General features: G+C 31.8%; 1 protein-coding gene across 1 annotated transcript; it reads right to left on the reverse strand.

Moving 5' to 3' along the window:
• Positions 1-1,026: 1,026 nt before the first annotated feature.
• Positions 1,027-27,791, reverse strand: LOC148306902 (ubiquitin carboxyl-terminal hydrolase 47-like). The gene is made up of 12 exons (XM_088264217.1): positions 27,592-27,791; positions 25,526-25,698; positions 23,695-23,793; positions 22,098-22,152; positions 15,086-15,249; positions 6,673-6,847; positions 5,463-5,778; positions 4,940-5,123; positions 3,967-4,098; positions 3,237-3,427; positions 2,311-2,752; positions 1,027-1,539 (listed from the first exon to the last, which is right to left on the reverse strand). The coding sequence occupies exons 2-12, from the start codon at positions 25,694-25,696 to the stop codon at positions 1,390-1,392; spliced, it is 2,079 nt and encodes a 692-aa protein (XP_088120343.1). The 5' UTR covers positions 25,697-25,698; positions 27,592-27,791; the 3' UTR covers positions 1,027-1,389.
• Positions 27,792-27,816: the final 25 nt, after the last annotated feature.

Below are 27,816 nucleotides of genomic sequence, written 5' to 3' on the forward strand. Positions count from 1 at the left end.
TTGAGTACGTTAGTAAGTATCTCGGCCTTGAAAAAGATATATACAGCACAAGTTGTATCTAATACTATGAAGAATTGTTCATACGTAAGACAGGTTTTTGTCGATCCGTTTCGATCAACAGACACCTGTCGGTAAATATCAAACGAGCCCATGTCCACTTTTGTATTTAGACATCCGGAAAAGGAATTTTAAAATCGCGTTTTTGACTCAGTTCAAAGGTTTTATTTTACAAATACTGCATATCCGACGTAATGTATAAAATAAAGTTATTGATATCATTTGATGTCTTGAAAAATTAAACGGCATCAATAACTCAATTAAATTTTGACTCTCAACATTGATGAAGAAGAATATGGAAATCTAGGTACAGGGCTTATGACCTATCATAGGCTGGTTAGGTGATCACTTTACACTGGTGCAAAATCGCCATTTTATCCATGATTGAAAACCACACTGTTGAAATATTTGTAATTCCTAGATATATGTATATTAATATGGAGGGCAGTATCCCTGCTCAACCGTATCCACTTGCATTTTGACCTTTTTCACATGGTGTTTATCTTATCTACCTGTCCATATATATGCTTGTATGTATGTATACGTATGTGTAGTATATTTATGTGTGTGTGTGTATATATATATATATATATATATATATATATATATATATATATATATATATATATATATATATATATATATGTGTGTGTGTATGTGTGTGTATGTAGTATGGAGTGACTTATAATATGATATGAATTTTTATGTAATATATGATGAGAATCGTAATGCACATAAAGAAAATGAATGAAAAATGAGAAGTTGGAAATTGATCAATTTAATGACACAGTACATATAAGTTCACAACAACCGCCTATGTTGGATTGAGAAAATGTTGGAAATCTACATCTTGTTTAAAGTAGGAAAATATGTCAAAATTTTGCTATAAAATCAGCATAACTGCATAGCCGTCTTTTTTTACAAAACAGTTATATCGAGGTTGTGGACTACATAAAAAAAAATCGTATACAATATTTTGAGCACGGAATTTTTATTTTCTTCATTTTTTTAAAAACGCATCAATTACTTTAAGCTAAAAACTGTTTAAATAAGTATCAATTCGCAAATTAAATCTGGACATAGGATCTTTTGGTGTTTGCCTACACATATGGCTACAATTTATCAATAACTTAATTTGTTATAAAAAATGGTACCCTTCTGTGTTATTAGCATATGAGAATAGTAAACAAATCACTAAAAAGGTACATTAAAATAATAAATACATCCACACATTTACAGCTTACAAACCTAGGAAATGAACTATTGTCTTTTCAACATAATGATATGAATATCATAATAGAAAAAAAAAACAATTTGTGTTTACATAAAATACTAGAAAACACATGAAAAAACTATATGTAGTTTTAATACTTTCGTCGGGGTTATATCAGCGTAAAACCTTAAGTCGCTCCATCGTTTTTCATTTTCAATAAGTAACTTATACACCTTCAGTAAGTTTCTAAGAACAGGTCGTGGAAACATCTGGAAGTAATAGAAAAATGTTAGGGGAGTGATAAAAAATATTTAATAATATAAACAAATGGATGTTATCAGTTCTTGCCCCTGTAAGAAATGCTTAGAACAAGGGTCGGTAACTCTCCGGTAATGGTACAGAAGGGACTAAAGATCATACATTAACCACTGATAATAATATCAAGATAAATCTATGTTTCCGTCATATTTATAGTTTATATAATGAGTGAAGTCATAAAAAATCTTCATATTTTCGGTGACTTGTTACATGTACTGTATTAGATTTTAATACTTACGTTTTTTTTTTTATAATATATTCATAAATATAACCTTATTACCGAAATATATTAAAATCATGCAACTGTTTGTAGTGAGACTAAGTGCGCTTGTGCACTACACGGTATTTCACCGTCCGGCAGTCCGGTTTTGAAAAATAAAAGCGACTACGACTGTTTAGCGTGATCGAATTTACGCGCAACGTGTTCACGCACCGATCAAGGGCACCGATGCAAACACCGTTTTATAGGCTAACTAACATGCCGGACGATAATATTCCGTGTAATTCCGTGTAATTCCGTGTAGTGCACAAACGCCCTAACAGTTTAGGATTCCTATTGGCGTTAATATTCCACTTTTTAAAATGACAAGACAATGATTAATATAAATTTTTGATTAGGTACCAAAGGCTTGTAGCATGTTTCTTCAACACGATATAAATTTATGAGAATCGATTCAAAAATAAAAATATATTGAATTATTATACAAATTGTGTAATCTTACCTTTGGATTAAAATCGGGGAAACAGTTGAGTAATGTTGGTAATTTTACGTCAGTCGAAGGTTGTTTCCCAGCAACAGATAGTTGGAAATTCAATTTGTTATTGTGAATTCCCGATGCTAGGATATTAAAGTACCTTTCTTCGAGTGAGTTTTTATTACACTGGAACAACTTGCCGTCAAAATAGTAATTCGTAAGAAATCTTCCGTTTCTTGACATAGGCAAGGCATCGTCACCTCTAACCATGGGTTTAGAAGGCGTGTCCCACAACGGATAGTCATTCATCTGTGCAATATGTTTTTCTTCCATATGTATATCGCCCAAGTGAGGGCAATATTTATATATCAGATTTGTGGTCTTATATTCTGAAACATACGTCCTGATTTTTTCGTTTCCGTAAAGGGTTCGGAGTAATCTTTCTTTTTCCGGATCATATGTAATCAGTCTGTCGGAATAAAATAACTGATTAATACCAAAATATTCATTGAAGTATTACACTTACTAATGCTCCAAAATGTTTATCTTCGTCCCCCTAACCGCTGATGATAAACGTACATAATTATTAAAAATGATGAGTCCGCCTCCGTAGTGTAATGGTCAGCACGCTCGGCTACCGTACTGGAGATCCCGGGTTCGATTCCCAGGGGGGTCAAATAAATATAAGTGATTTTTTCACTCTTATATTTATTCAACATTACCCTGGACTGGTACTTGAGGCGGAGGGCTGATCACCTTTCCTTCACGTGTTAGCGATATGTATAGAAATTCCAAGAATTTGAGTAGTGTGGTTGTCAATCATGAGTAGAAATATCACTTTATAATTTAAATGCTGTGTCTAATCTAAGATGCGGGATCAATCCATTTTTTTATGAAAACCATTGGGATAGTTGATATTTATGATATCTGATCCATGTAATATAAATACTAACCTGCAATAATTTAATTTTTCGCTCCGGAAGTGTGTTCCAAAAACTTTATTAACATCGCATATAAGATCAGACAAAGTTGCTTCCTCGCTGATATAAAAATCGCTTGATATAATTTTATCAGAAACTTTCGCGTATATAGTGAAAATATGTACGCGCTCATCTTTTTCTGCGAGGTAACCTCGTGAGAGTTCCTGTAAAAAGCATAATAAAATGAACAAGCATAAAGTAGAAACGAATATTAGTTTAACATTTTCGAGAATACGAAACTTTTGACAGCTGTTATGAAATATGTTACGAAAGTTATGACCGCTGCGCGAGTGATTATTGGTAAATTTATGAGCTTTCGTTAAAGGTTTTAGATTTCTTAAGTACTTAATAACAAAAGTGCATCGTATTCTCGCAATTAACTAAAGCACTCATATGTTTTAATTTTTAAAGTTTGTATTTTTTTCTGGTGAAAATATAATCATACATTTGAAACCAGATGTACATATTTCAAAAGTGATGTATACATAAATAAATAGTCATATTTCAAAAGTGTTTAAATTATAATGTGACGTATATTACGTACTAGAAATGTGTTGTTTAATTTATGATGTGAAATATTAGGTAACAGAACTCTATTGCCAAAAATTAAAGTAGTTTTTTTTTATTTTTATATTCATATTGTTCACGATTCACGACTGTAAAGTCAGTCTAAACTACATCGACATTTTATTCAACACCGTACCTTCATTTTGGGACTAATATCAACGGCTTCGTTTGCCAATTGATTTTTCGGGCTCTTTCTTCTATATGAAATAATATAGGCACTACTTGCTCCTCGACCCCCGTAACTCCTTTCTATAAAGTCCTCGTGCAACTGAAATAAAATAAACATATTCATAATTACTCTTGATAACATGACAGTATGTAAATATCGTTACGGGCTCCGTATTATGTTTCGGTTACAAATAATCGAGTCAAAAACAGCTTGGGTCGTCTTTAAACTTGACTGATTGACTTACGACTTGATTTTTTTTAGATGGGAATTGCATTTATTATTTACCTTGCTTACCATGTACAAGGTTAATAGATCATTTAGTTGATTTTTTTTTCTTCTAGCTAATTAAATATGTTTTATTTGAATCTGTGCTAGGAACAGGAGTGTGGAAACAACGTTGCACTCCTCAGGAGAAAGCGGACTGTTGACTGCCATCAGCAGACCTTCCTTTCCACTAGAAGAGGGTTCGGCATTTTGTGTCCTACTTTGGTTTATGTTACCAATTCCTTCACTATTTAAAGACTTGATTTAAAGACTCTTTTTTAAAGAGAAATATTTGTATTTATATTATTTACACAAATATTTCAATTTCATACTATTTCTGTGAGCCTAAGCGGCTCATAATTAGAAATAGGTATCAAATTGTGGTAGAGTGGGTTCGAACCGAGAAACTCTGACTTAAGAGTCCGCGACACTAACCACTGGACCACAACCCGACACCGTTTGTGATGTGTTTTTCTTATTTTACTCTAATTTCAGGGCTTGAATCGTTATAAAGGTGTTTCAAGTACACAATTACTTAGACAGTGAAGAAGTCGAAAAAATTGTATTGCTTTTAGTAGTAAAAGAAGTGATATTTATGAGAAACGGGCAGAACTGGTGAACTGATTCACCCTGGATACATATTTGTACGTGTATGTATATATGATACAATACTTACGTGAGAAACATTCTCGTCATTGAAGCTGAACCACGAGTTCGTAGCGAAATCCTTGATCTGCGAATAATAATGTCCTGATGTCGGTGTTCCACTATGCACAATAATGCTAAAGAGTTCATAATCTAAATTTTTTTCATCTGTTGTTACGAAGTCATCCATGTTTAGTTCTTTTGGGAAATCCACTCTGAAAAAATATAATGATAATTACTTAATTTATGTTGGAACTTTATGTAAGCTTTAAATATTAACATATAAAAAAATATTAAATTACTTCAATAAGAGGTATAATTTTCCAAATATATTTTATGAAAAATCCATAATATCGTTTCATTTGCAAAAGTCAAAATATCAAGGAACTTCCTAAAATTTAGGTTAAAATTGAAATTTCGTTATTGGGAGAACCATATTAAATAAAAATTCGTTCAATAGATGTTTAGTTAAAGGTATTGTATTATGCTGCTTCCGCTAATCGTGTACTGTTGGAACACCCCATAAAATAATGTATCCTTGAAAAATGACTTACCTATCATTGATTTTGATAATCCTTCCCGTATTTACACTATACGTGAATCTCATAAAGTTGATGTTTAAAATATAGGGCAACTCCGTTATCTTTAAACCTTTTTTGCTGTCTGTTTTTTGATTGCACGCGCTGCACGCGTATTGATTACTCTCGACTAGATCTTCGGGGGTTATGTATGCTTTTAAGGCTTCATTTAGAGAAGTGTAAGCTTCGTCGGTTTTGACATCCCGTATAGGTAACTGGATGTCTAAAAAATTACTTGTCTGAGTATTGGCCGCACTGCACGTGCCGCAAATAATATAGGAATTTAGTTTCCCTGGAAAACAAAACATAATGTGAGCACTCTCAGTAATACATAATATGTTTCACTTCTTATCGTAGCCTTTCACTTACGTACTTAGCAACAAGCGTGAAATGGAAAAAAACAACGTTTGGAATACGGTGATGGGCAAATCATCAATATTAGTTGCATTGTTGTCGAAAAACGCATTTTCCTAATTAGTACCCCACATAAACACTCTTTGCAGCTCACATCAAGGATTGCACTTATTTTCTTTCGAGTAGCAATGTAATATAAATATAAGAAATATTTTTTATTTATGAAAATCAAATAATTAAGTTATTGCATATGTGAATTTTTTATTTGAACCAATTTATAAAAAATTGATAGGGGGGGCGTGAAGATTTTGGAATCGTTGATTTGGGGCATGGTACAAATATGGTTGGGAAACACTGATGTTAATGAACCGATAACCCATAATACTTCAGTCATTCCTTTTTTGTCCAAGCGGCCAGTCTATGGATGAATTACCTCTCCTTGTAAACAAATGCACCTTCTCTAATAACTTTTAAGAAACGTCTGAGACATTACTATTTATCATTAGAATCCTAACTGTCCATCAAACCTCCTCCCTTAGTTTTTCCCTCTACCTCCTTCAAACTCCCTTTGTATTTGTCTTCCTTATTATCATCTGTTTGTAATTTATGTGTTTTTTTTAATGATCAAGTACTATGTACCCTCTACTTGCAAACAGGTATATATGGAATCAAACGTTTTGACCAATATCACTAGTCTGTTTTTGGTTGGTTTGAAGATATTGCTTTTTAGCAATAAGCCCGCCAATGTACTAATTCATTTTCTATACATGAAGTTTAAATAAATAAATAAATATCGTGGTACTCTAGTTACTTGTAAAATATCAATCAATACCTTCATATAACTGCTGAATGATGTTTGGAAGCTTGAATTTATTAAGTGACTTCTCACATTCCTCAAAAAAGGCAGTTAACAGCTCCTGGACGTCTTGTTGATCTCTCAAGTGAGATCTGTACCACAAAAAGTTGTTTAAAACTTCACGAGTTGGAATCGCTTGACTTTTCGAATGCTTAAAAAAAACATTTTTAATTTAAAAAATATAGAATAATTCTGTACTGTATCCAAAAATGCTTGCGAGTATCGGATTAAGGCCCAGCATTCGTTTAGTCGCTTCATTCGACTGGAGAGGTCACATGTCTTTTCACGCCTGATTTTTTTAAAGAATGTATATTGGATTTTTTTTTGAATATACATACATATGTATATATTGAAAAAATTATAATTTAACTACTTATCCTTCAATAATATTTTTTTTAAACCATATAATTATTTCAAAGAAAACAAGTTATTTTTTCAATGAAAAAACTGTGTTTTACGAAAAAATCAATTACTTAAAATGTTAAATTGATTTAGAGAAAACTATGTTGCGACTTAACGAATGCTGGGCCTTAACGCCAATTAATTACATAAAGTAATAAACCGGTGAATTGGTAAAATTCCAGTATAATAAAATACATATCAGGGAGGATTTTCGATGTTTATTTTAACTTTTCTTAAAATTAAACCCGGGATCTTGTGCAAAGCAGACAAACATACAAACTGATACAATACGAAGGCAGACAGAAGGAATGAATACATATATCGCCTCTACTCTAGTTCATACACTTATCTGCAAATTCTATTTTTAGTAGGATTAAGAGAATCTTTTTTACCTGAGTTCTAATTTGCATAGTCGTATTGTTTTCAAATAAAGCAAAAAAGCTTATGAGCAAAAATTTAAAAACAAACTTAACTTATAAGCTGATAAAAAAGTACGTGGCCTCTTGAAAAAAAACAGGTTTTTGCAGATAAAAGTTTGAGTCAAAGCAGAGATAATTATATGTGGGCATGACATATTATAACTATATATACACAACATATTTACAGGGTGGTGCAAAATTCATCAGAAGATGTTATTTTGCAAATGGCGTCATACGTCAATAATATTTTACATTTGTGAACTAGCTGCAGTATACAACAGAATTAGGGCGGCGCAAAGTTCTTCGTCTTCTTCATGAGCCCTCTGACCTCCACTGCTGGATATAGGCCTCTTCCCCTTCTTTCCATTTACTCCTGTTGGTTGCTGCTTGCAGACAGTTTTTACCCCCTACAGCGACTATGTCGTCGGACCATCTAAATCATCCAATTTTGCGTCGGCGCAAAATTAATCAACCAATTTTGTGTTTAAATAACGTTTTTAATTAATAAATAAAAAATGAGGAATCGATTTTTTTTTGGATTGTTAATTTTTTTCTTTTAAGAGAAAAAGATATCAGTCAAGCGGCTATGTTGATGCACATTTGTGCCCGTTTTATCAATCTTTTTGTATACTGCAGCTTTCTAGTTCACAAATGTCAAATATGATTGACCCACGACGCCATTCGCAAAAAATTATAACATCTTCCTGTAGGGTTATTAATTTTGTGCCACCCTGTACATGCATAAATGTAATAGTGTTTATTTAATAACGATCCAATAATTCTGCAGTCAGCTGCAATCTGCAATAACTCATTAGAACTACGCCGAGTTACTTGTATCACCTAATTCTTATCATTTTTCAATACAGAAGTAATTTAATTAAAAATTATTTTTTCCTTCAATAACAACTACTTATCGCATTTGATTATTTAAATTGTAAAATAATTTTAAATTAAATATTTAAAATCCAATAATAAAACAAAGTATTAATTAGTATACGTACACAATAAAAACAAATATTTTTTGGTGTTTCCATGAAGATGAAATAATTCAAAAAAGATTATCACCCTACCATATAATAATATTAAGAGGTTTCAGCTTTATAAATTCAGAAGAATATCTACAAGCGGTGATCTGTATACTGATGCGAATTGTTCCTTGTTTCGAAGAATATAAACAAGTTTTTTTTTAAATGTTTTATTAAGCAGAATGGTTAATGTTACAAATTGCATATAGTTATCATTTAAACCAGTCAATGTCAATTGATATCAATGGTTAAATATACACATATACATATGTATATATATATATATATATATATATATATATATATATATATATATATATATATATATATATATATATATATATATATATATATATATATATATATATATATATATATATATATATATATATTATATATAAGTATATATATGTACATATATATATATGTATATATATATATATATATATATATATATATATATATATATATATATATATATATATATATGTGTGTGTGTGTGTGTGTGTGTGTGTGTATGTATGTGTGTGTGTATAAAATCTAACGGCTTATTGTTTTATACAGACTTGTAAAAGTTGTTTAAGTTTATTACTTATATTCGAACGGTAAAAATATAATTTTCCCAAAAATACTACATTTGACATCTTGCAGTTTTAAATTAGATCATCCACATGTATAAACAAGATAATATGCATTCGGGTATGATAAAAAATAATTGAGTGCAACGCACTAATAAGTTGATGACGCATTAGTAAATATTATTTGATAGATGTGCAAATGGTGAAATAAGGAATGAATGCATAGCTGAGATAAGCATTATCGATAAAAATAAGAAAGGTGCGTTGAGATGGTTTGGACATGTGGAACTAATGAGTGAGGAAAGAACGATAAAAAAAAATTAAGAAAAGAAATCACTCGTTTTGTGAGGTGCTCGTTATGAGAGTTGCTTGCTATGAGAGGTTTCACTGTAAATTAAATTAGTAAGCCATTACCTTCCGTTTTAGCAGATAAACGAATCATCTTAAATTGACCAACAGAAAATCTGATTAAAATTATGATTTTAAAAGGATAAGGATAGAGGGATAGAGATGAACATCCGGTTAGACTTTTTTGCTATTTTTTTTTAGTATGAACGTTTGTTTGTTAGGCCGTGTCACAAAATACCGCCATTTGAGTATGTACCTAGCTTAACCCTTCCCTCACGGTGCTAAAAACTTCCGCGTGCACCGGTGATATGTATTTTGTATACCATATGAAAAGGTGATTTAAAAACAGGAAGAATGTAAATATTATATTATTTTGAAAAATAAAAATACTTTGTTTTTTGATCCGCTCACATTTTTATTAACAACCAACTGGTTTCGGTTGAACCTGTTGCCCTCTACAGGGTTTAATTTATGACTAAACATAAATAAATTTAAAAAAACATATCAATAATATATATTTCTCAAAATAATATATCAATTTGATCCACAAAGTTAATGCTTTCAATATTCAAAACAATGTGAATATTCCTAAATTTTACAACATTTTGAGTGTGTCCAAATACTTGTTCACAAAATCTGGATTATCTCCAATTACAGGAGTTATTTTCATATAATAATATGAAAATAACTCCTGTAATTGGAGATAATCCAGATTTTGTGAACAAGTATTTGGACACACTCAAAATGTTGTAAATAAATTATCTGGTCAAATTATAAGCTTAAATAATAAAAATGAAAATGGCATTTTCTGGCGTTTCTCAAGTGTGTGATTGAAATCCAGGATTTGGACCTCACATACTAATAAAAGAGTTTCAGCTTAATAAAAAGCTTCTTTACATCTCACCAATAGATGTCTCTAGTGAAGTTCTTGTGATTCAAGAACAAGGTTTCTAAATTGGTTCATATATATATAACTTCCAAGAATTTGAGTAGTGTGGTTGTCAATAATGGGTAGAATTGGTGAATGTTACACGTGTGTAAAGTGATCACTTAAACCAGCCCATGACGGTCGTCAGCCCCGTAAATGCCCAGACTTCCATATTCTTCTTCATCTTTGATGAGATGTCAAAAAATAATATTCCTAAATTTTGTTTATTATGCATAATTGAAGATGAAATATTTCAATTTTGTAATATTAGCTCTGGTAAATACCTAAAAACGAGAAAAAAACTAATCACGAGTAATTTAGCTGAACTAAACTAAACAATCAACTACAATGAGATCGTCGGAAACAGTATGTAGCCGCGTGCGCGTGTACGTAAAGTGCGGCACGCACACTCTAACAAACTTTTGTGTATTAGCGAGTCTATCCCCATTTTTTTTACAAATTATTTATTTTCGCCGCTGTAAATGAATAACTTCATATTATAATACTTTAATATAACACGTAAAAGCTATATGGAAAAACCCTGAGATGAAGATCGGCAGCAAAATCAAGATTTACAAAACTTGTGTCCGACCCATCATGACGTATGGAATCGAAAGTAGAGCAGACACCGTTGCCACAAAAAACGCGCTTAGAGTGTCAGAAATGAAGACTCTAAGAAGCTTATCAGACAAGAGTCTTCGAGATAGAATAAGAAATGCCAGGATCAGGGAAATATGAGAGATCGAAGATGTCGTTAAGTGGGGAAGGCAACGAAGGAGACAATAGTCTGTGCGTGTGAGGAGAATGAAACCATCCAGACTCTCCCACATCGCACTGTACGGCCAACCTCGGTAGACGACTGCCGGGGAGACCACCAAAGAGATGGGAGGATAGCTGGGAATCGACATCGCATGAGGTTAATCGCTCTTAAAAACAGTCCGCAAGGCCTCCAATAAGAAGAACAAGAAGAAGAAGAGTTAAAGTATAACGGAGGAATACAAAAGTTCTGATCTCGCATCTTTTATATTTTATATTAATATTCTAATTTTTAAAGTCAAGTTGTAGTAAATATAATACATATCACCGGGAGGGGAAGGTTGAATCGACCAGCCGCGGCCGGCCTGGAACGAAGGTCGGGTTAAGGATGCCGAACGTAATCTTTTAAAAACAAACATATTAAAAGGCATCTTGAAATGATATTATTATTCCGCATGCATATGAGATTCATAACATAAACCTCAATAAAATGTCTAGTCATTACTTGTTCACATTAATATGGTCTGCGTATCATAAAGAAACGAAATATGTTAAAAATATATATCTATATCTCATATATAATATGAGATTATGCTACGACCTTGATGGTCAAATATATCATCAAATATTAATCGTTTTTACTATTTGATTGTTTTTCGCAAGTACAATGGTGAATGTAGCTCAGTATATAAAGTAATCACCAAGACATTCATATTCTCATATCAATATCTCTGTTGGGACAACAGTAATAATATTTTTCTTCTTCAAACCCTTATCCGCGCCCCAGTGGTGCATAGGGCACTGTATCATATTAACGCAGTGTTAACTTAATCGTTAACACATGAAGGAAAGGTGATCAGCCCTCCGCTTCGGGTAACAGTCCAGAGTAGTATTATTTGACCCCCCCCTGGGAATCGAACCCGAGACCTCCAGAACGGTTGCCGATCGTGCTGACCATTACACTGCGGAGGCGGAATCTTTATAACATATTATAATTAATTTTGGTGGTTTAATCTATTATTTGATTGACAAGACAATATGTCGCCTTCCTATTATTTTTTGACATCTCATCAAAGATGAAGAAGAATATGGAGGTCTGGGCATTTACGGGGCTGACGACCGTAATAGGCTGGTTAAAGTAATCACTTTACACACGTGTAACATTCACCAATTCTACCCATTATTGACAACCACACTACTCAAATTCATGGAAGTTCTATATATATATGAACCAATTCAGAAACATTTTTCTTGAATCACTAGAACTTCACTAGAGACATCTATTGGTGAGATTAAAATTATCTTTATTTATTTATTTATTAAGTTTTTTTACTGAGCAGAAACTCTTATATCGTTTTTGTGCCTCCCTTATGAAATAAAACAATGGTCACTGTATTATCAATTAAAATTTGTCTCGAGACTCAGTTAGACTTAGACTTAGCCAAAGTAAATATTTGATTTTTAATGGAATAACCTGTAAAACCTATTTTTAGAGGTTTGTGTGCATTAGGATAGTAGGTAAGATAAGAATAATAGCCGTGAAACATACTATTGGATTACAATTACCCAGACAAATTAAAAATAATTATAAATTGTTTTCATTCTTCATTTGGCGGGAATCGCCATTTCGGGGTCAAGATCTACGCAAATATGCCACACCAAAGGCTCATTTAAATATAAATAAAACATGAAGCATTTTGAATTTATATTGCAACGTTTTTGTGATCTTTGAAATACTGTCCAATTGATTAACGGTTTTTGGGGGAGTTTTAGTAGTTTCCACTTCTATTGTTAGTAATTTTAAGATCAAATGTTATGTAGGAAACGCAATATCGCTTTTAAATACACATATAATCGTAATGTTATTTATGTAACTAGCGATGCTTCTCATTTTAATTCTACCGAATTAAAAAATTTAACTTAAAGATTATTTCAAAAATCCTTATCCGCACCCCAATGGTGCATAGGGCACTGCATCATACAAACGCAGTGTTATCTTGATCGTTAACACATGAAGGAGAGGTGATCAACCCCCCGCTTCAGGTACCAGTCCAGGGTAATATGGAATAAATATTAGAGTGAAAAAATCACTTATATTTATTTGACACCCTGATAAACGAACCCGGGACCTCCAGAACGGTAGCCGAGCGTACTGACCATTACACTACGGAGGCGGACAAAGAAAGATTATTTATTTTTTTATTTTTAAAAGTTAATAATTTCCAATAATTAGACCCATCTGAAATTAAAAGCTTGATGAAATAACATTTTAAAAGCATAATAAGAGACAATTCACACGAAGGTATTGTATGTATAAGGAATGTAACAACATATGTAATTAAAATTGTTTTATTAAAATTAAACACTTGAATAATCCACTTTATCGAGTTTTATTTTTATTTACGACTAGTTTCGAAAACGACAATTGTTTTCATCTTCTGGTACAAATTAAAACTAACGAATAAAAATATATTTAAGTATATTTAAATTCAGATAAAACAATAATTAATAATATACTGTTTCAAAATACACCATTATTATCAATGTTTCCAAAAAATTGTTAAGGAACAACATTTTTTACAAAAAATTTTGTTCCTTAACCCCCCTACCTATATTTATTAACCTATACATATATACACCTAAATATATTTTTATCCGTTAGTTTTAATTTTTACCAGAAGATGAAAACAATTATCGTTTTGGAAACTAGTCGTAAATAAAAATAAAACTCGATAAAGTGGATTATTCATGTGTTTAATTTTAATAAAATAATCATGTCATTCCACAGAGTTAATGCCGAATCAATAAATAATATAATTAGAACTGATTCAATACTGAAATGGAGTCAGTCATTCAGTAACTCTTAACCTATTAATTAAACATGAAGATGATTTTAATTTTTTTTTTTTTAAAAATAACGAAAATACATAATTTCCAATAAATAGCCATCTGAAAATAAAATATTGATAAAATCACATGAAATTGACAAGACACAATTCACGCGTATTGTGAAAGGAATATGACAATATATGTAATTAGATCTGATTTAAAACTGATATAATATTTGCATTTCATAAAAGCATATAATATCGCATGAATTCTTCGCTCAATATACAATCGTCGCATCGCGTCCGTCACAAAACCGCTTACAGGCAAATGTGGATTTTTTTAAGATAACCTTTGTAAGGTCATATTTTCAATTAAGGAAAAAATGCACAAATCAAGCATATATGAAGGTAGATCTAAGATTTTAGATTAAAACCAATATCATTATCTTGTAATATATGCAGTATGGACTCGTAATCCACAAATCTTTTATCAATATTTTATAAGTTTTTAGGCCTAGCATTCGTTAAGTCGCAACTTAATTTGCTCTAAATCGAGGTAACATTTTACGTAACCGTTTTTTTCTTCTTCTTAAAACACCGTTTTTGCATTTAAAAATAAGTTTTTTTTTCCAAATTATAATATGGTTTTGAAAAAAAGAGTTATTAAAAGGTTAGGAGTTAAAAAAATCTAATAATATTTCTTATTTTTATATTCTAAAAACAAAAAATATCCAAATTACATTCTTTAAAAAAAATGAGCGTTTAGAGATATGTGACCTGTGGAATTAATGCGACTTAACGAATGCTGGGCCTTAATAAAATAAACCTACTAGTATTTCACAATCAGCAAATAGGAAAATTAAATAAGCGTCAGAAAGAAATGTATTTTTGAAAATAAATGTTTTTTTTATTTATTTCAAAGTAAGTAAATATGATTACATGCCATCCACATAACCATGACCCTAATCGTGGGACTACACACAACTTGGCCGGATTTTGTATGGCCCCACAATTAGGGTGATACGCACGGAGAGGTACGCAAATACGCAAAAAACTATTTACTAAACCGAAAATGGTTAATGATGAAAATATAATGTAAGAATACCTGCATGATCAAAAACAATTTTTGCAGTTTCAGCAAAAACTCGTCGCTATCAGTTTCCAAAACCCACTCCGTGACTACATTGCGAAACTCGGGGGTCATGTATAGGAATTGGATGAATGAGTTGAAGTAGCAAGTGTTACTTGTGTTTACCAAGCCGGTGAAACCTGAAAAGTAATTAATTTAGTTTACAACAACTCTAATGTATGGAAGCGAAACATGGAACTGGCAAAGGAAGGATGAAAGCAGAGTGAACGCTGTTGAAATGCGCTCTCTAAAACGAATTGTGGAAATTCATTAAATGAAAGACTTAAAAACAAAGATATAAGAAAGGAATGTAAGGCTGTACAAGGAATTATTAAAAAGATTAGGAAGAGTTCTTTAAGGTGGTATGGACATGTGGAGCGATTGGATAACGAAATAATGACCAAGAAAATACGTGTGGCGAATGTGAGCGGGAAAACAGAATGAGGATGGCCGGAAAAAACTTGGCGCGATCAGATCAATCAGAACCTAAAATCTGCTGGTGTCAAAAGTCTGCGTAATCGGAGGTCGTGTATCAATAGATGTATGGATGTGAAGGCGGCGAGGAGTGTATGTCAGGATAGAAGAGTGTGGCGTTCCATCCTTTCTGCCTAACCCTGCAGGGAAACGGCGTGATGGTAGTAGCAGTACATACAATTAAAATACATATGGCAAGGCTACAATCTTTTCTAGTAGCTAGCATCTATTATCTATTGGTTTTGCGATATAATTCGATATCTTTGAAAGAAAATGCTTTACAGATCTTATCGCAAGCGATGCCGAGTGAAGTCTCCATTCACAAACACTAAATGTGAGAGAAATGACGATATGGAACATGCAGCAATTGCTATCAACGGGAATTGAACCCGTGATGCCAATTAACCAGCTGAAAATTACAGCAGCAGCTTTTATATTCGAGACAACTTATGAATTTAAATAAATATGTATATATTATTCAATATTGAGATAGTGAGGTTGAGGTTTAAAACGCGATATGAACTTATTGAATAATTTGAAGATTTACGTTACAATAATACTGTTACGGACAGATCGCACACCCCGTGCGGCGGCCCTGAAAAAGAATTCCAGGCGCCTGGCGGCGAGCGAAACGGTCGCCCGTCGGAATGCGGCCCGAAGAAGGGCCTCTATGGATTCTACCGATTTCTCATGTATTTACAGAATGTATTAGATATAAGAAAGAATAAGACAATGTTAATATTAAATGCGCCTAGATGTTAAGTTGTTTAAATAGATTACTGATATAGATTACTGATAAAATAAACTTGTAAATTGTAAATTGTAATGTAATAACGAACTGTTGGAACGGCACCGGTACGGTATGAAAGTGTAGCCCGTCCGGTGCCCATTAGAGAGAGACAGAGATATGGCTGTCTCTCTCCCCCGGCCGCTGATTGGCTGTACTTTCCCACTGTCGGGCGGTACGCGATCACGGCCGGGTATATAGAGGGCGCATTTTTTGGTAATAAACCAGTTCTGGTGTGACTGTTGAAACCTGTGTTTCATTTCTCCGCTCCCGCTCCTTGGACTACTCGCCGCGCCGCCAGCCTGGACCGCTTCGCCTCATTATACCGATTCACGGACCAGTTTCGGAAAGCCCTTATCAGGGCTATTGAGGTTGACTTGTCGGTCCAGTGCCGCTCTTCCCGGCTCATACATCCATTCACCTCCGTCCGTATCCAGCTTACTCGGTAACTCGGTACGGCGGGGCCGTCTGGAACGTCACCCCTTACAACGGTGGCAAAGTTGGGAGATTCCGAAGAAGGCCAGGCGTGTACATTTTTGAGAGTCATCGCACGTAACCCACGCCGGTTACAAATACAATAATACAATAAGTAACGTTTTCTTAATTTATTTACATAATATTCTAGTCCTTAAAACAAAACATGTCTTATTACAAGCACTAATAAATAATTAATCAATAAATAGTTTTCATGTCGCCTCAAGTCATTTTCTTAAATTATATATATAATAATAATAAAAATAAATAAAACCCTTATTCGCACCCCAATGGTGCATTGGGCACTGCGTCATATAAACGCAGTGTTATCTTGATCATTTACACATGAAGGAAAGGTGATCAGCAGCACTGCGCTTCAGGTACCAGTCCAGGGTAATATTGAATAAATATGACAGTGAAAAAAATCACATATATTTATTTTACCCCCCTTGGGAATCGAACCCGGGACCTCCAGAACGGTAGCAGAGCGTGCTGACCATTACACTATATATATATATATATATATATATATATATATATATATATATATATATATATATATATATATATATATATATATATATATATATATATATATATATATATATATATATATATATATATATATATATATATATATATATATATATATATATATATATCTATATATATATAAATATATATATATATATACATATATATATATTACATATATATATATAATATATATATATATATATATATATATATATATATATATATATATATATATATATATATATATATATATATATATATATATTTATAAATATATATTTTTATAACAATATAATTCAATGAAATAGAAACGTTATTAATCGATTATTTTCACAAACAATGTTGACTACATTTTAGGTGGCAAATATCGATTGAGGATATTTCAAGATCGGATAAGAAATATTTACAAGCTGGTATTTTGTTCATGAAATGCTAGTTATTAGGAGTTCAATCAACCTGCCAAGGACACCACCATCGGAAACTGATTCTACACCTGAGAATAATGCACGAGTGATGAATGAGCGCTGTGTATAGCTCGACTCGACAAATAATAATTATTTGGTCCGTAACAACGAGTACTCTCTTGGCAAGATGGAATTATTTCGACGGTCGAGTCATTTTAATTGCCTAATAAATTAATTTAGAAAATCACAAGACAATCGAATGTATAATTATTGAAATCTATGGATATTTTTTTCTTCTTTCTCAAACGCACCCCATATAAACGCAGTGTTATCTTGATCGATAACACATGAAAGAAAGCTGATCATGAGCCAGTCCAGGGTGATATTGATTAAAAATTAAAAACACTTTTATTTGACCCCCCCTGGGAATCGAACTCGGGACCTCCAGAATGATAGTCAAGCGTGCTGAGAATTACTCTACGGAGGCGGAAGAGTATTAAGGGAAATATAAAGGATGAAACTCGGCTCATTTTAATAAAACGAAAAACGAAGATTTCCTGACCTTATTAAGAGTGACATCATACTTTTCTTTGAGACGACAATGTATGATATCCCTTATTTAACCTTAAATGTCTCTGTTTTATAGATTAGCTTTCTATTTCTGTTAGTTGTTTGTTGCCGGCAGGTCGTCTGTCAAACTGTCAAGTTACGAGACGTTCAGCATCATTTAAAAAATATAGTATTTTATGTAACCTGATAACGGCAAAATTTCTGCACTTATAAAACTCGCATTACTTAGTAATTTCACATCATAAAGACATTAAAACGCGGCAGATTGTCCTTGTGCAAAGCTAATTTCCGTCTTGATGAATGGGAATAAATTGAGTAAAGAGTGAAAAGATACTACGTTGCACCCTATCATCTGCCAATGAAAAGAATACGAAAGGAAAGGGGTAGTAGGGGTTGAGAGAAGTACAGACAACAATAATACGTATATTTTAGACACGCAACTCTGTGGCATTACCAACATTAAAATAAGTGCCTTTAAATACTCAAAAACTTTTTGAAACTTTTTGAGGCAAATTTATTTTTGTGTGACGCCTGAGCTTATCGGCTTTCCAAATTTCAGCGATATTTGGTCTAATATTTGAAATATATCACTCTCAATTCTCACTCATTTCATTATATATAAGTATATACTCTCGTTTCTTCATCCAATTCGCTAAGCCTTTCGCTTTTCTTCGTTTTAATATTGGTTAATGTCGAGAAACCTAGCTCACACAAATTTCAAGTTGAAAACTGTATTAAAAATTTCATGCATGTTTAACCTCTGCTCGTAACATATGTTTTTGCTGGAACCTTTAGTGCATGTTGGTCTTCGGGTCGACCAAAAATCACATGTGTCAAACATTTTGCTTAGTTTTAAGTGTGTACATAGTGCTATGGTATTGACGGGTAGTATTGTTTGCATGCTGTGGTAGTGATTGTCCTGACGAAGAGACGGGTACGTCTCGAAACCGGTAGACATAAAAATCTCGGTGAGTGGTTATATAGTAATATTATTATCATTTTTGTAAAAAAAATAAGTAAAAATTTCAATGTCCTTGTGGAGAAAGCTGGATCTTGAACAAAAATCCAAAATTCATCCATAAATTCATCCAGTATTTAATCCAAATTTCGCGGAGCACTTGCAACTAGCTCGCGGAGCACCGGTTAAGACCCACTCTTATAACTATAACTTAATGTTATTCTTACTTTGTGAATTTTTCTAAAGCCCCTTTTTTAAAACTTTTTTAGCCTAACTGGAATAACTCAACGAAAAAAAAATTTTTAAAAATGCATGTTTTTATGTCAATACGGAGGCAAAAGATGCGATATGATATGTTTATTAAATTTTGTATGTTCGGTGAAAGCATCATTTTGCATCTGCCACATATAAATCGGAGATTTTTTTCCCCACACAACCGTGGCAGCCTATTGCAGACTCTATTCCCATGTTTGAGCCGCCAACAGCAACAAAGTCCGCGTCAACAAGCCAACGTTCTTTCTGACCTTCAACCGTAAAACTCGCACAAAATCTAACCAATATAAAAACTCGATACAAGGTTATGATATCGTCGGTTCGAATGTACGACTTAATGGTAGCGAAGATCTCGATTTAATTTTTTTTTAATAGCTTTATTTACAAGTCTTTATCTGACAGGGCAGATGTTTTAATAATGAACCATTTTTTTTTACTTTCTTGATTTCGCTTGTAATATCTATCCATTTTTATTAAAAATTTATTAGGTAAATACCTCTTTTTCTTCAAATCTATTTATTTCGATGCATTCCGCGGCATTTTACGGATTGAACGATGCATACAGTATATGAAAATGATGCAGAATACATCGAAACACGTGTCATAATAGGTTCTAAGAATTAGTGGTATTTAACAAGTTTTATTTATTAATAAAATGAAATAAGCTTTACGTAATGATTTCTAGTAAATATTTCGATAAAAAATCTACTTGAATTTGATAAATTAAAAATATCTCGGGCATTAACTCACAATATGCTTTGTCTTATATCCTACCCAAATTGTCCTTATCGCCGAAATTTTAGTGGGTGGTATTTAGTTTTAATTAGTCTTGAATCAGAAGCTTTTTGCTCTGAACTGGTCGACGTAAGTTATAATTAGAATAGGGTGGTTTTATAACAAAGTTTTTGTTTAAGTTTCAAAATGGAAAAATCACAAAGTCGGTACTTAAAATATTAATCATACATCAATTTGAATTTGAATATTTGAAACATAAAAAAAACGTAAATCCTTTTTACATTTAAAAGAACGATTTATGCATATTATGATGATGTTATAAATATGAAATAAATTTATATTTCCCTAAAGAAAACTATATATTATGTATGTAATGATGATGTTATACATACGCATAAATTAATTTGATGGTATATTGATATTTCTACTAATATTGTTCGCGTTTATCTTTTTATAAACCTAAATAAAAACCTATTATTTTAAATCTCATAAACGATTCAGACTGCGTGGTAGCGTTTTATTAGTTTGTTGGGTGGAGACGCCAAATTATTAGAGAAAACTATAATTTTGACTGTATGATTTTAAAAAAAATTGTTAAACGAACTCCCTTTCTAAACACAAGTATCTACTTTATTAAAGAGGTAGAAACGTTATATTTGAAATGTATTGTATATTTACCAACTATTTTTTATAATTAAATAAATACATAATTATGTATTTTGTAAAAAACATTTAAAAAAATAAAAAATAAAAAAATGATGGTCTTTTCGGTAAAAGTTTAAAGTTTTGTCATGTTTTAAATAATAATTTACTTGTAGTATTCAAACAAGTAAAGTATTACAAACATTTATGTGAAAAATAAATTCCTCCCCTAAAAATATGTATGATAACACCATATTTTGTCATCAAAATATTAAAGACCTACTTTCATTCATATATGCTAGGCTTCTAAGGTGTCACTGAGCGCTGGTGACCCGCTATTGAAAAGGGAATACATATACTATGTTCTTGATCTGATCATCTAAGGTTATCTGGAAATCTGGATAAGGGTGGTTTGAAATAAAAAAATTAAATATGTAGATGGGAAAGGATAACATGTCAAAAAAAATATAATTTATACACTTTCCTTATTATCCATTGTCCACTTTGTTTACTGCCACTTTTATACGTCCGCCTCAGCACGTTCGGCTACCGTTCTGGAGGTCCCGGGTTCGATTCCCAAGGGGGGTAAAATAAATATAAGTGATTTTTTCACTGTCATATTTATTCAATATTACCCTGGACTGGTACCTGAAGCGGAGGGCTGATCACCTCTCCTTCATGTGTAAACGATCAAGATAACACTGCATTTATATGACGCAGTGCCCTATGCACCATTGGGGTGCGGATAAAGATTTATTATTATTATTTTTTATAAACACTTATTAGTGACTACCGGTTTAGGAAAATCATTCCATCATCAGGTCATTAAAATAAAATTATTACGATTATCATTTGTAAAAAAAAATCATTAAAAAAAATATACAAATAAGTAGGTAGTCACGAATAAGTGTTTATAAAAGTGGTATTACACAAAGTCAGCAATGGATGATAAGGATAGTGTTTAATTACCATACCACAAAGTTAACAATGCATTTTATATAAAAAACATAAATAATATTGCTATCGTTATATACAACAACTTATGTATAATTTCCAATTACAACTATTACAATTTCGTACTACATTTTTTTGGAAGAAGGTTTTCAAAATTATGTATATGGAAGATTTACTTACGTGTTTTTCTTTCTCGTTCAATTGTTTTTTCACGTCTATTATCACGAGATGGGCGCTGATAAAAAAATAAAAGAAAAATTGTTATTTTTTATGCTACTGTACACCAAATTCTGTTCATACAATATCAATAAAATAATACAAATCTCAAGTACTCGCATTGTTTTATAAAATCACGACTCAACAAAATACCATAAATGTTTTTAAAGTAAATCTAGTTGTGAACATCTTGTATAAATTTAATACAAAACATCATTGAAAGTAAAAAAGTTGAAGATTCATATTTACCATCTCAACTTAGATGAAGAAGAATATGGAAGTCTCAATATGTACATGGCTTATGACCGGTCATAATATAGTTAACTGATAATTTTATGCACGTGTAACATTCACTATTCTACCTCCTAAATGTTACGCGTGTATAAAATAATGACTTAAACCAGCCTGTGACGGGTCATACGTCCCGTAAATACCCAGACATCCATATCCTTCTTGAGAAAACCAGATTTGTGAACAAGGATTCAAACATACCCAAAATATAATATTAATAAAAATAATAAAACCCTTATCCGCACCCCAATGGTGCATAGGGCACTGTGTCCTATAAACGCAGTGTTATCTTGATCGTTTATACACGAAGGAAAGGTGATCAGCTCTCCGCTTCAGGTACCAGTCCATGGTAATTTTGAATGTATATTACAGTGAAAAAATCACTAATAATTATTTTACCCCCCTTGGGAATCGAACCCGGGAGCTCCAGAACGGTAGCCGAGCGTGCTGACCATTACACTACGGAGGCGGACATAATATTAATATAATAAAACAAAATAATATTAATATAATATAATATTAATATTAATATTAATATTAATATAATAAAATATAATATTAATATAATAAAACAACATCTATATAGTTTGAACAACGACCAATGTGATAGTGTTGGAAATAATGTCCGGTCACCGGTGAAATGAAATAAAACTGTGAAAAACTCACTAGTTATTATTTTATTGTATTAAATGCAGTTCCACCAAAAAAAAATGGCGGCACAAAACTTAAATGTAAAATAAAATTAACGATCATTCTTAAAACAAAACAATAGTAACTTTCTTCTCTCTCATGTAACGAAATGTTCCTAATAAACGTGACGTGTCTGAAATTTTACACTCAATTCTCGCTCAAGTGTCGATAGTTTAAACCGCGGCCTAAGAAGTTTCATTTCAAAACATGAAAAATGTGATATTACGCACAACATCAATTATGGTTGAAATGCGGTTCAATAATAAGTATAGATTATAATTTTCATTTAATAAAATATTAAAAATATATTTTAGTAGAATGATTAAAGAAAACACTTGTTTTTTACCACTTGAGCTTAATGAAAGACTACATGTTTCAGAACTTAAACTTCCATCATTCAGGTCTGTATAATAACTGTGTAGTTATTATACAGACCTGAATGATGGAAGTTTAACTTCTGAAACATGTAGTCTTTAATAAAACTCAAGTGGTAAAAAACAAGTGTTTTCTTTAATCATTGTAACACGTCTTACCACAAAGTTAATGCCGAAACAATAAAAAAAATTATTAGATTGCTTACCTTTGCTTTCTTGGTGAGGAGCATGATATTGTTACGTGTATCAAGATCAAAAACAATGCCTGTATCGGATAATGTACCCAACTGTCGGTCCATGTTCAGCTAAAATCAAATACATAATATATTGCAGATATCGCTCGCTCCTTTCAAGAACGTCATAAATCAAAAATCATCAATTTTCAGTTGTGCATGTTTTCGGAATGCCCAGAAAATGTACTATATCCCAGCAAAAGAGTCATATTTTTAACTTAATATTTACCCGCTACAGGGCGGAAAGTGTTGTTTTTAAATTTTGAAGAAAAGGTATTGTTTAATTATTTTTTTAAATATACTTGATATTTTTCAAATGGAGAAAAAACCTTCAGGTTTTACTTAAAAAGATGTGTTGCAAAGTAAAAAGTTCAATAAGTGGCTTGATATTTATTTTTAATACATTGTATTATATTTTTAAACTTTAAAAACGTTCTCCTGAAAAATCAAGTTTTTTTTATTTATGACGTTCTTGAAAGGAGTGAGCGATATGTTAAATGATTGATTTAAAAAAAAATCTGTACAAAGCAAAATATGAGGACCATCGCTGTATTCAAAAATAATATTTGTCTTCTTCAAACCCTTATCCGCACCCCAATGGTGCATAGGGCACTGCATCATATAATCGTAGTATTAATTGATCGTTAACACATGAAGGAAAGGTGATCAGCTCTTCGCTTCAGGTACCAGTGCAGGGTAATATTGAATAAATAGTACAGTGAAAAAATCGCTTTTATTTATTTGACTCTCCCCTGGGAATGTGCGGAGTATAAAAGATAGTTTGGCAATGGATTCTAGCGGGAGTTTTTCTTTAAACAAAAAAAAATGGATTTTAAAACTGAAACACAGATGTTGATAAATTGAATTGTGCGAGGACAAGGTGTGCATCGCACATATGCTCATAGTAAGAAACTCTTTGTGGTGGTAAGAAATATGAAAATGTGAAATATTTAATTTTTTAATGGACATACAAATTAATTTTTAACTCAGAAATATGAGAAAGTTGTCAAAGTACGCATTTCATAAATGAGAAATTTTGGGGAGATGTGCTGTCATGTAAATGCATGTCGTAAATAATACATTTAATATCCAAGCCAAAGAAATTTCGAGTCAAAGGGATCCGTACTCGGAAGTCAACTAACAAAGGAGCTGTAACGTCTGGATATCTCAGAAATATTGTCTGTTGCAACAACTACAAGAGAACTGACAGTAAGGTACGAACCTACAAGACATGTGTGTGACTACATGTCTTGTAGGTTCGTAAGCGATAGAAACAAGAACCGACAGAATTAGAACCAAAAATCTGCTCAGAATATCTGAAATGAAGACCTTAAGAGCTATCAGTAGAAGGACGCCTAGAGATACCATAAGAAACGAAGTTATCACGGGGACCTTTGAAATTGAAAATATCGTTTAATAGAGCAAAAACAGAATAATAGAATGAGATAAATCTCTAGAATCCCGTACATCGCGAGAAGCGAGATACCACTAGGTCCATCGCCTCCCCGGAAGACCACCAAAGAGGTGGAAGGATAGTTGGAAGTCAGCATATTCTGAAAAAATAGATCTAGGATCTAAAATAAAAATAAAAGTGAAAGATTATCCATCGAAACTTTAATTACTCAGATTGAAGAGAAATATATTCGAATCAATAAAGGCAACTCATCCAGCGAGCAGTTACTGTAACCTTTCTAAACAGTCTAACCAATGTGGACGTCCTGTTAACTGATTCGCCAACATATGTAATTACAATAAAACTTAGATATAAATTCAAATAAAATAAATTTTAATTTGCTTCACTTACCAACGGGCACGATGAATTCTGAAGTAAAAGATCCAATTCCTCAACTTCATGCTGAAACTTTTCAGCAATCATTCGCCTGAAATCTTCAACCGGTGTAGTGGGTTCCACAATAAATATCTGTTTATGTAATGACTCATTTCTCACGATGCAAACGGCCCTCTGAACTGCCATTTCTGGAAGATTGTCGGTAACAATTAAATATTATTCAAATTATCGTTTTCTTAAAGTAACTTCTTTGATATAAAATATTATACACACAAAAGGAAAGGTATTTTCCTTATTTAAAATTTCTTAATATTGATCAACCTTATAATGCATTGCTTTGCATACGATTATGTGTGTGTGAACCCTCATTAAAACCGACCCCGGCTGAATCATCGCCAAAATACGTTTGATCATCCGGTTGCTATCTGATGTGCCTAGTATATTGCCAAACAGAAAATCCAAATATAAAATATCATATTTTAATAAATCGAACTATTTTCAAACAAACAAGGTGACAAACACTTTTAATATGATAAAAATTCGATTGGATGCAGCATTTGACCTATCGAGTACATATTGTCAAATTATTAATCAACGTTGAAATTTTCCACACGAAATGGTATATGGGCATAAAAAATGTAGATATTTAAAAGTATGATTCAAATTTTATGAACGGCATCAACTTATGCTAATATTTTCCAAAGGGTTCAAATAGGTATTTAATGCCCATAGTTAAATATCAAGAGATATTATGTCTAAGATGCCACGTTGTAAGAAGTTCCATGTACTTTGATTGTTTCTCGTGTGCCGAGGAAGAGGTATATGTGGCAAAAACAACTGTCCTGGCTTCGAAATATACTCACATGCAACTGGAGTGAGATTGAAGTAGTCCAGGAGCAATTCAGGATAAGATAGACAGGACAAGAAAGACTTTTGACTATATATCACGTTGCTAAGTTTGTTAAAAAAATCAATTTGAAATGTTTGAGTTGATTAGCAAACTCGATATAAATCCGACTAATTGCACTATCAGTTACATCCCTAATAAATTCGAACTAATATAATGATTCAAACACATTATAAACGAAAATTGTCTGTAAATTCAAAGGCGTAAGTAATCGAAATCATATATTAATTTATTTATATACAGTTATAATAAAGAGGCATCCAAGATGTATTATGACAAAGCACAAAATGTTGATTTTTTTATATAAACCGTAAAATCCACAATTTTGGAAACTCAACGAACATCTTTATCCCATTCCTTAGAAAAAAGATTAAAAGAAACACCCAGAATTAAAAAAAAAAACTAAATAACTAGACAATAATGTTATAATTCCACACAAGTACGAGAAGTCTTTTTATATTAAAAAAAAAAAAAAACTTTTTATTGTTATACTTTTAAAAACAAACAATAACATATCGAGCTAATTGTTAGATTATTTAATACAACATGATAACAAAAGTCATTTTAAATTGTTATTTTCACATTATATATTTTTTAAATAACATCAGCTAGAGTATTCATAGAAACTTTTTAATTATTTTGTAATTACGTTTGCCATAATTTTTATTATTATTATATTAATCTAAAATATACGAAAGATGAGTTTATTGAATCTTGGACATTTTTTTGGAAACTATAATTCACGTACAAAAAACTCAGATTGCAAGTATCATGTTTCATTTTGGAACTACATAGGTATCGTGTAAACGCATTCTATGAAAATAAAATACAATATTTTGAATGACAATATCTTCTGATTATACATAACATAACTCAAACTCATAATAACTCGTATGTCTAAACATTTATTGTAGATTACGTATTAGTTTATCAGCGCTATAGATACATAGTTGCACTAAAGAACAAATGTATTAAATTTGTTATTATATCAATACAATAATGTTCTTTTAATGTCCCACCAAATATATTCGTATTTTTTATTCTTTTCTTTCTAAATCACAGTCACTATGGCAGAAGGAAGGAACCGATTTTTGTTTCAAAATTAATCGATGCATAAAACAGTACTGAATCAATCACGGTAACTATTTATAAAACAAAACTTTATACAACTTGCCTGGATACTATGATATGACAAAATGAACTGTTTTCTTCAGAGTTACGTGAAGATTTTTTAATTAACTTGATATTTGGTTTAATTCACACTTTGGTATATCTTTTATCCACAACGAAGGGAGATTTTGAAGAACATTTATTGGTGATAATTATATGAATACATTAGATGCGTATTGACCACGACACTAGGCATTCTGGAATAAAACTGTTGGAGCACACCCAATAC

This window comes from Brachycentrus maculatus, unplaced genomic scaffold (assembly GCF_059751285.1).
Source record: "Brachycentrus maculatus isolate JH-2025_06_01 unplaced genomic scaffold, ASM5975128v1 h1tg000221l, whole genome shotgun sequence".
NCBI lineage: Eukaryota > Metazoa > Arthropoda > Insecta > Trichoptera > Brachycentridae > Brachycentrus > Brachycentrus maculatus.

Coding starts and splice junctions, on each gene's coding strand:
- LOC148306902 (XM_088264217.1), bottom strand. CDS start 25,696: ATGGCAGTTCAGAGGGCCGTTTGCATCGTGAGAAATGAGTCATTACAT. Junction 5,779..6,672: donor CATTCAGCAGTTATATGAAG/GTATTGATTGAT, acceptor TTTGTTTTCCAG/GGAAACTAAATTCCTATATT. Junction 5,124..5,462: donor ATTATCAAAATCAATGATAG/GTAAGTCATTTT, acceptor ATATTTTTTCAG/AGTGGATTTCCCAAAAGAAC.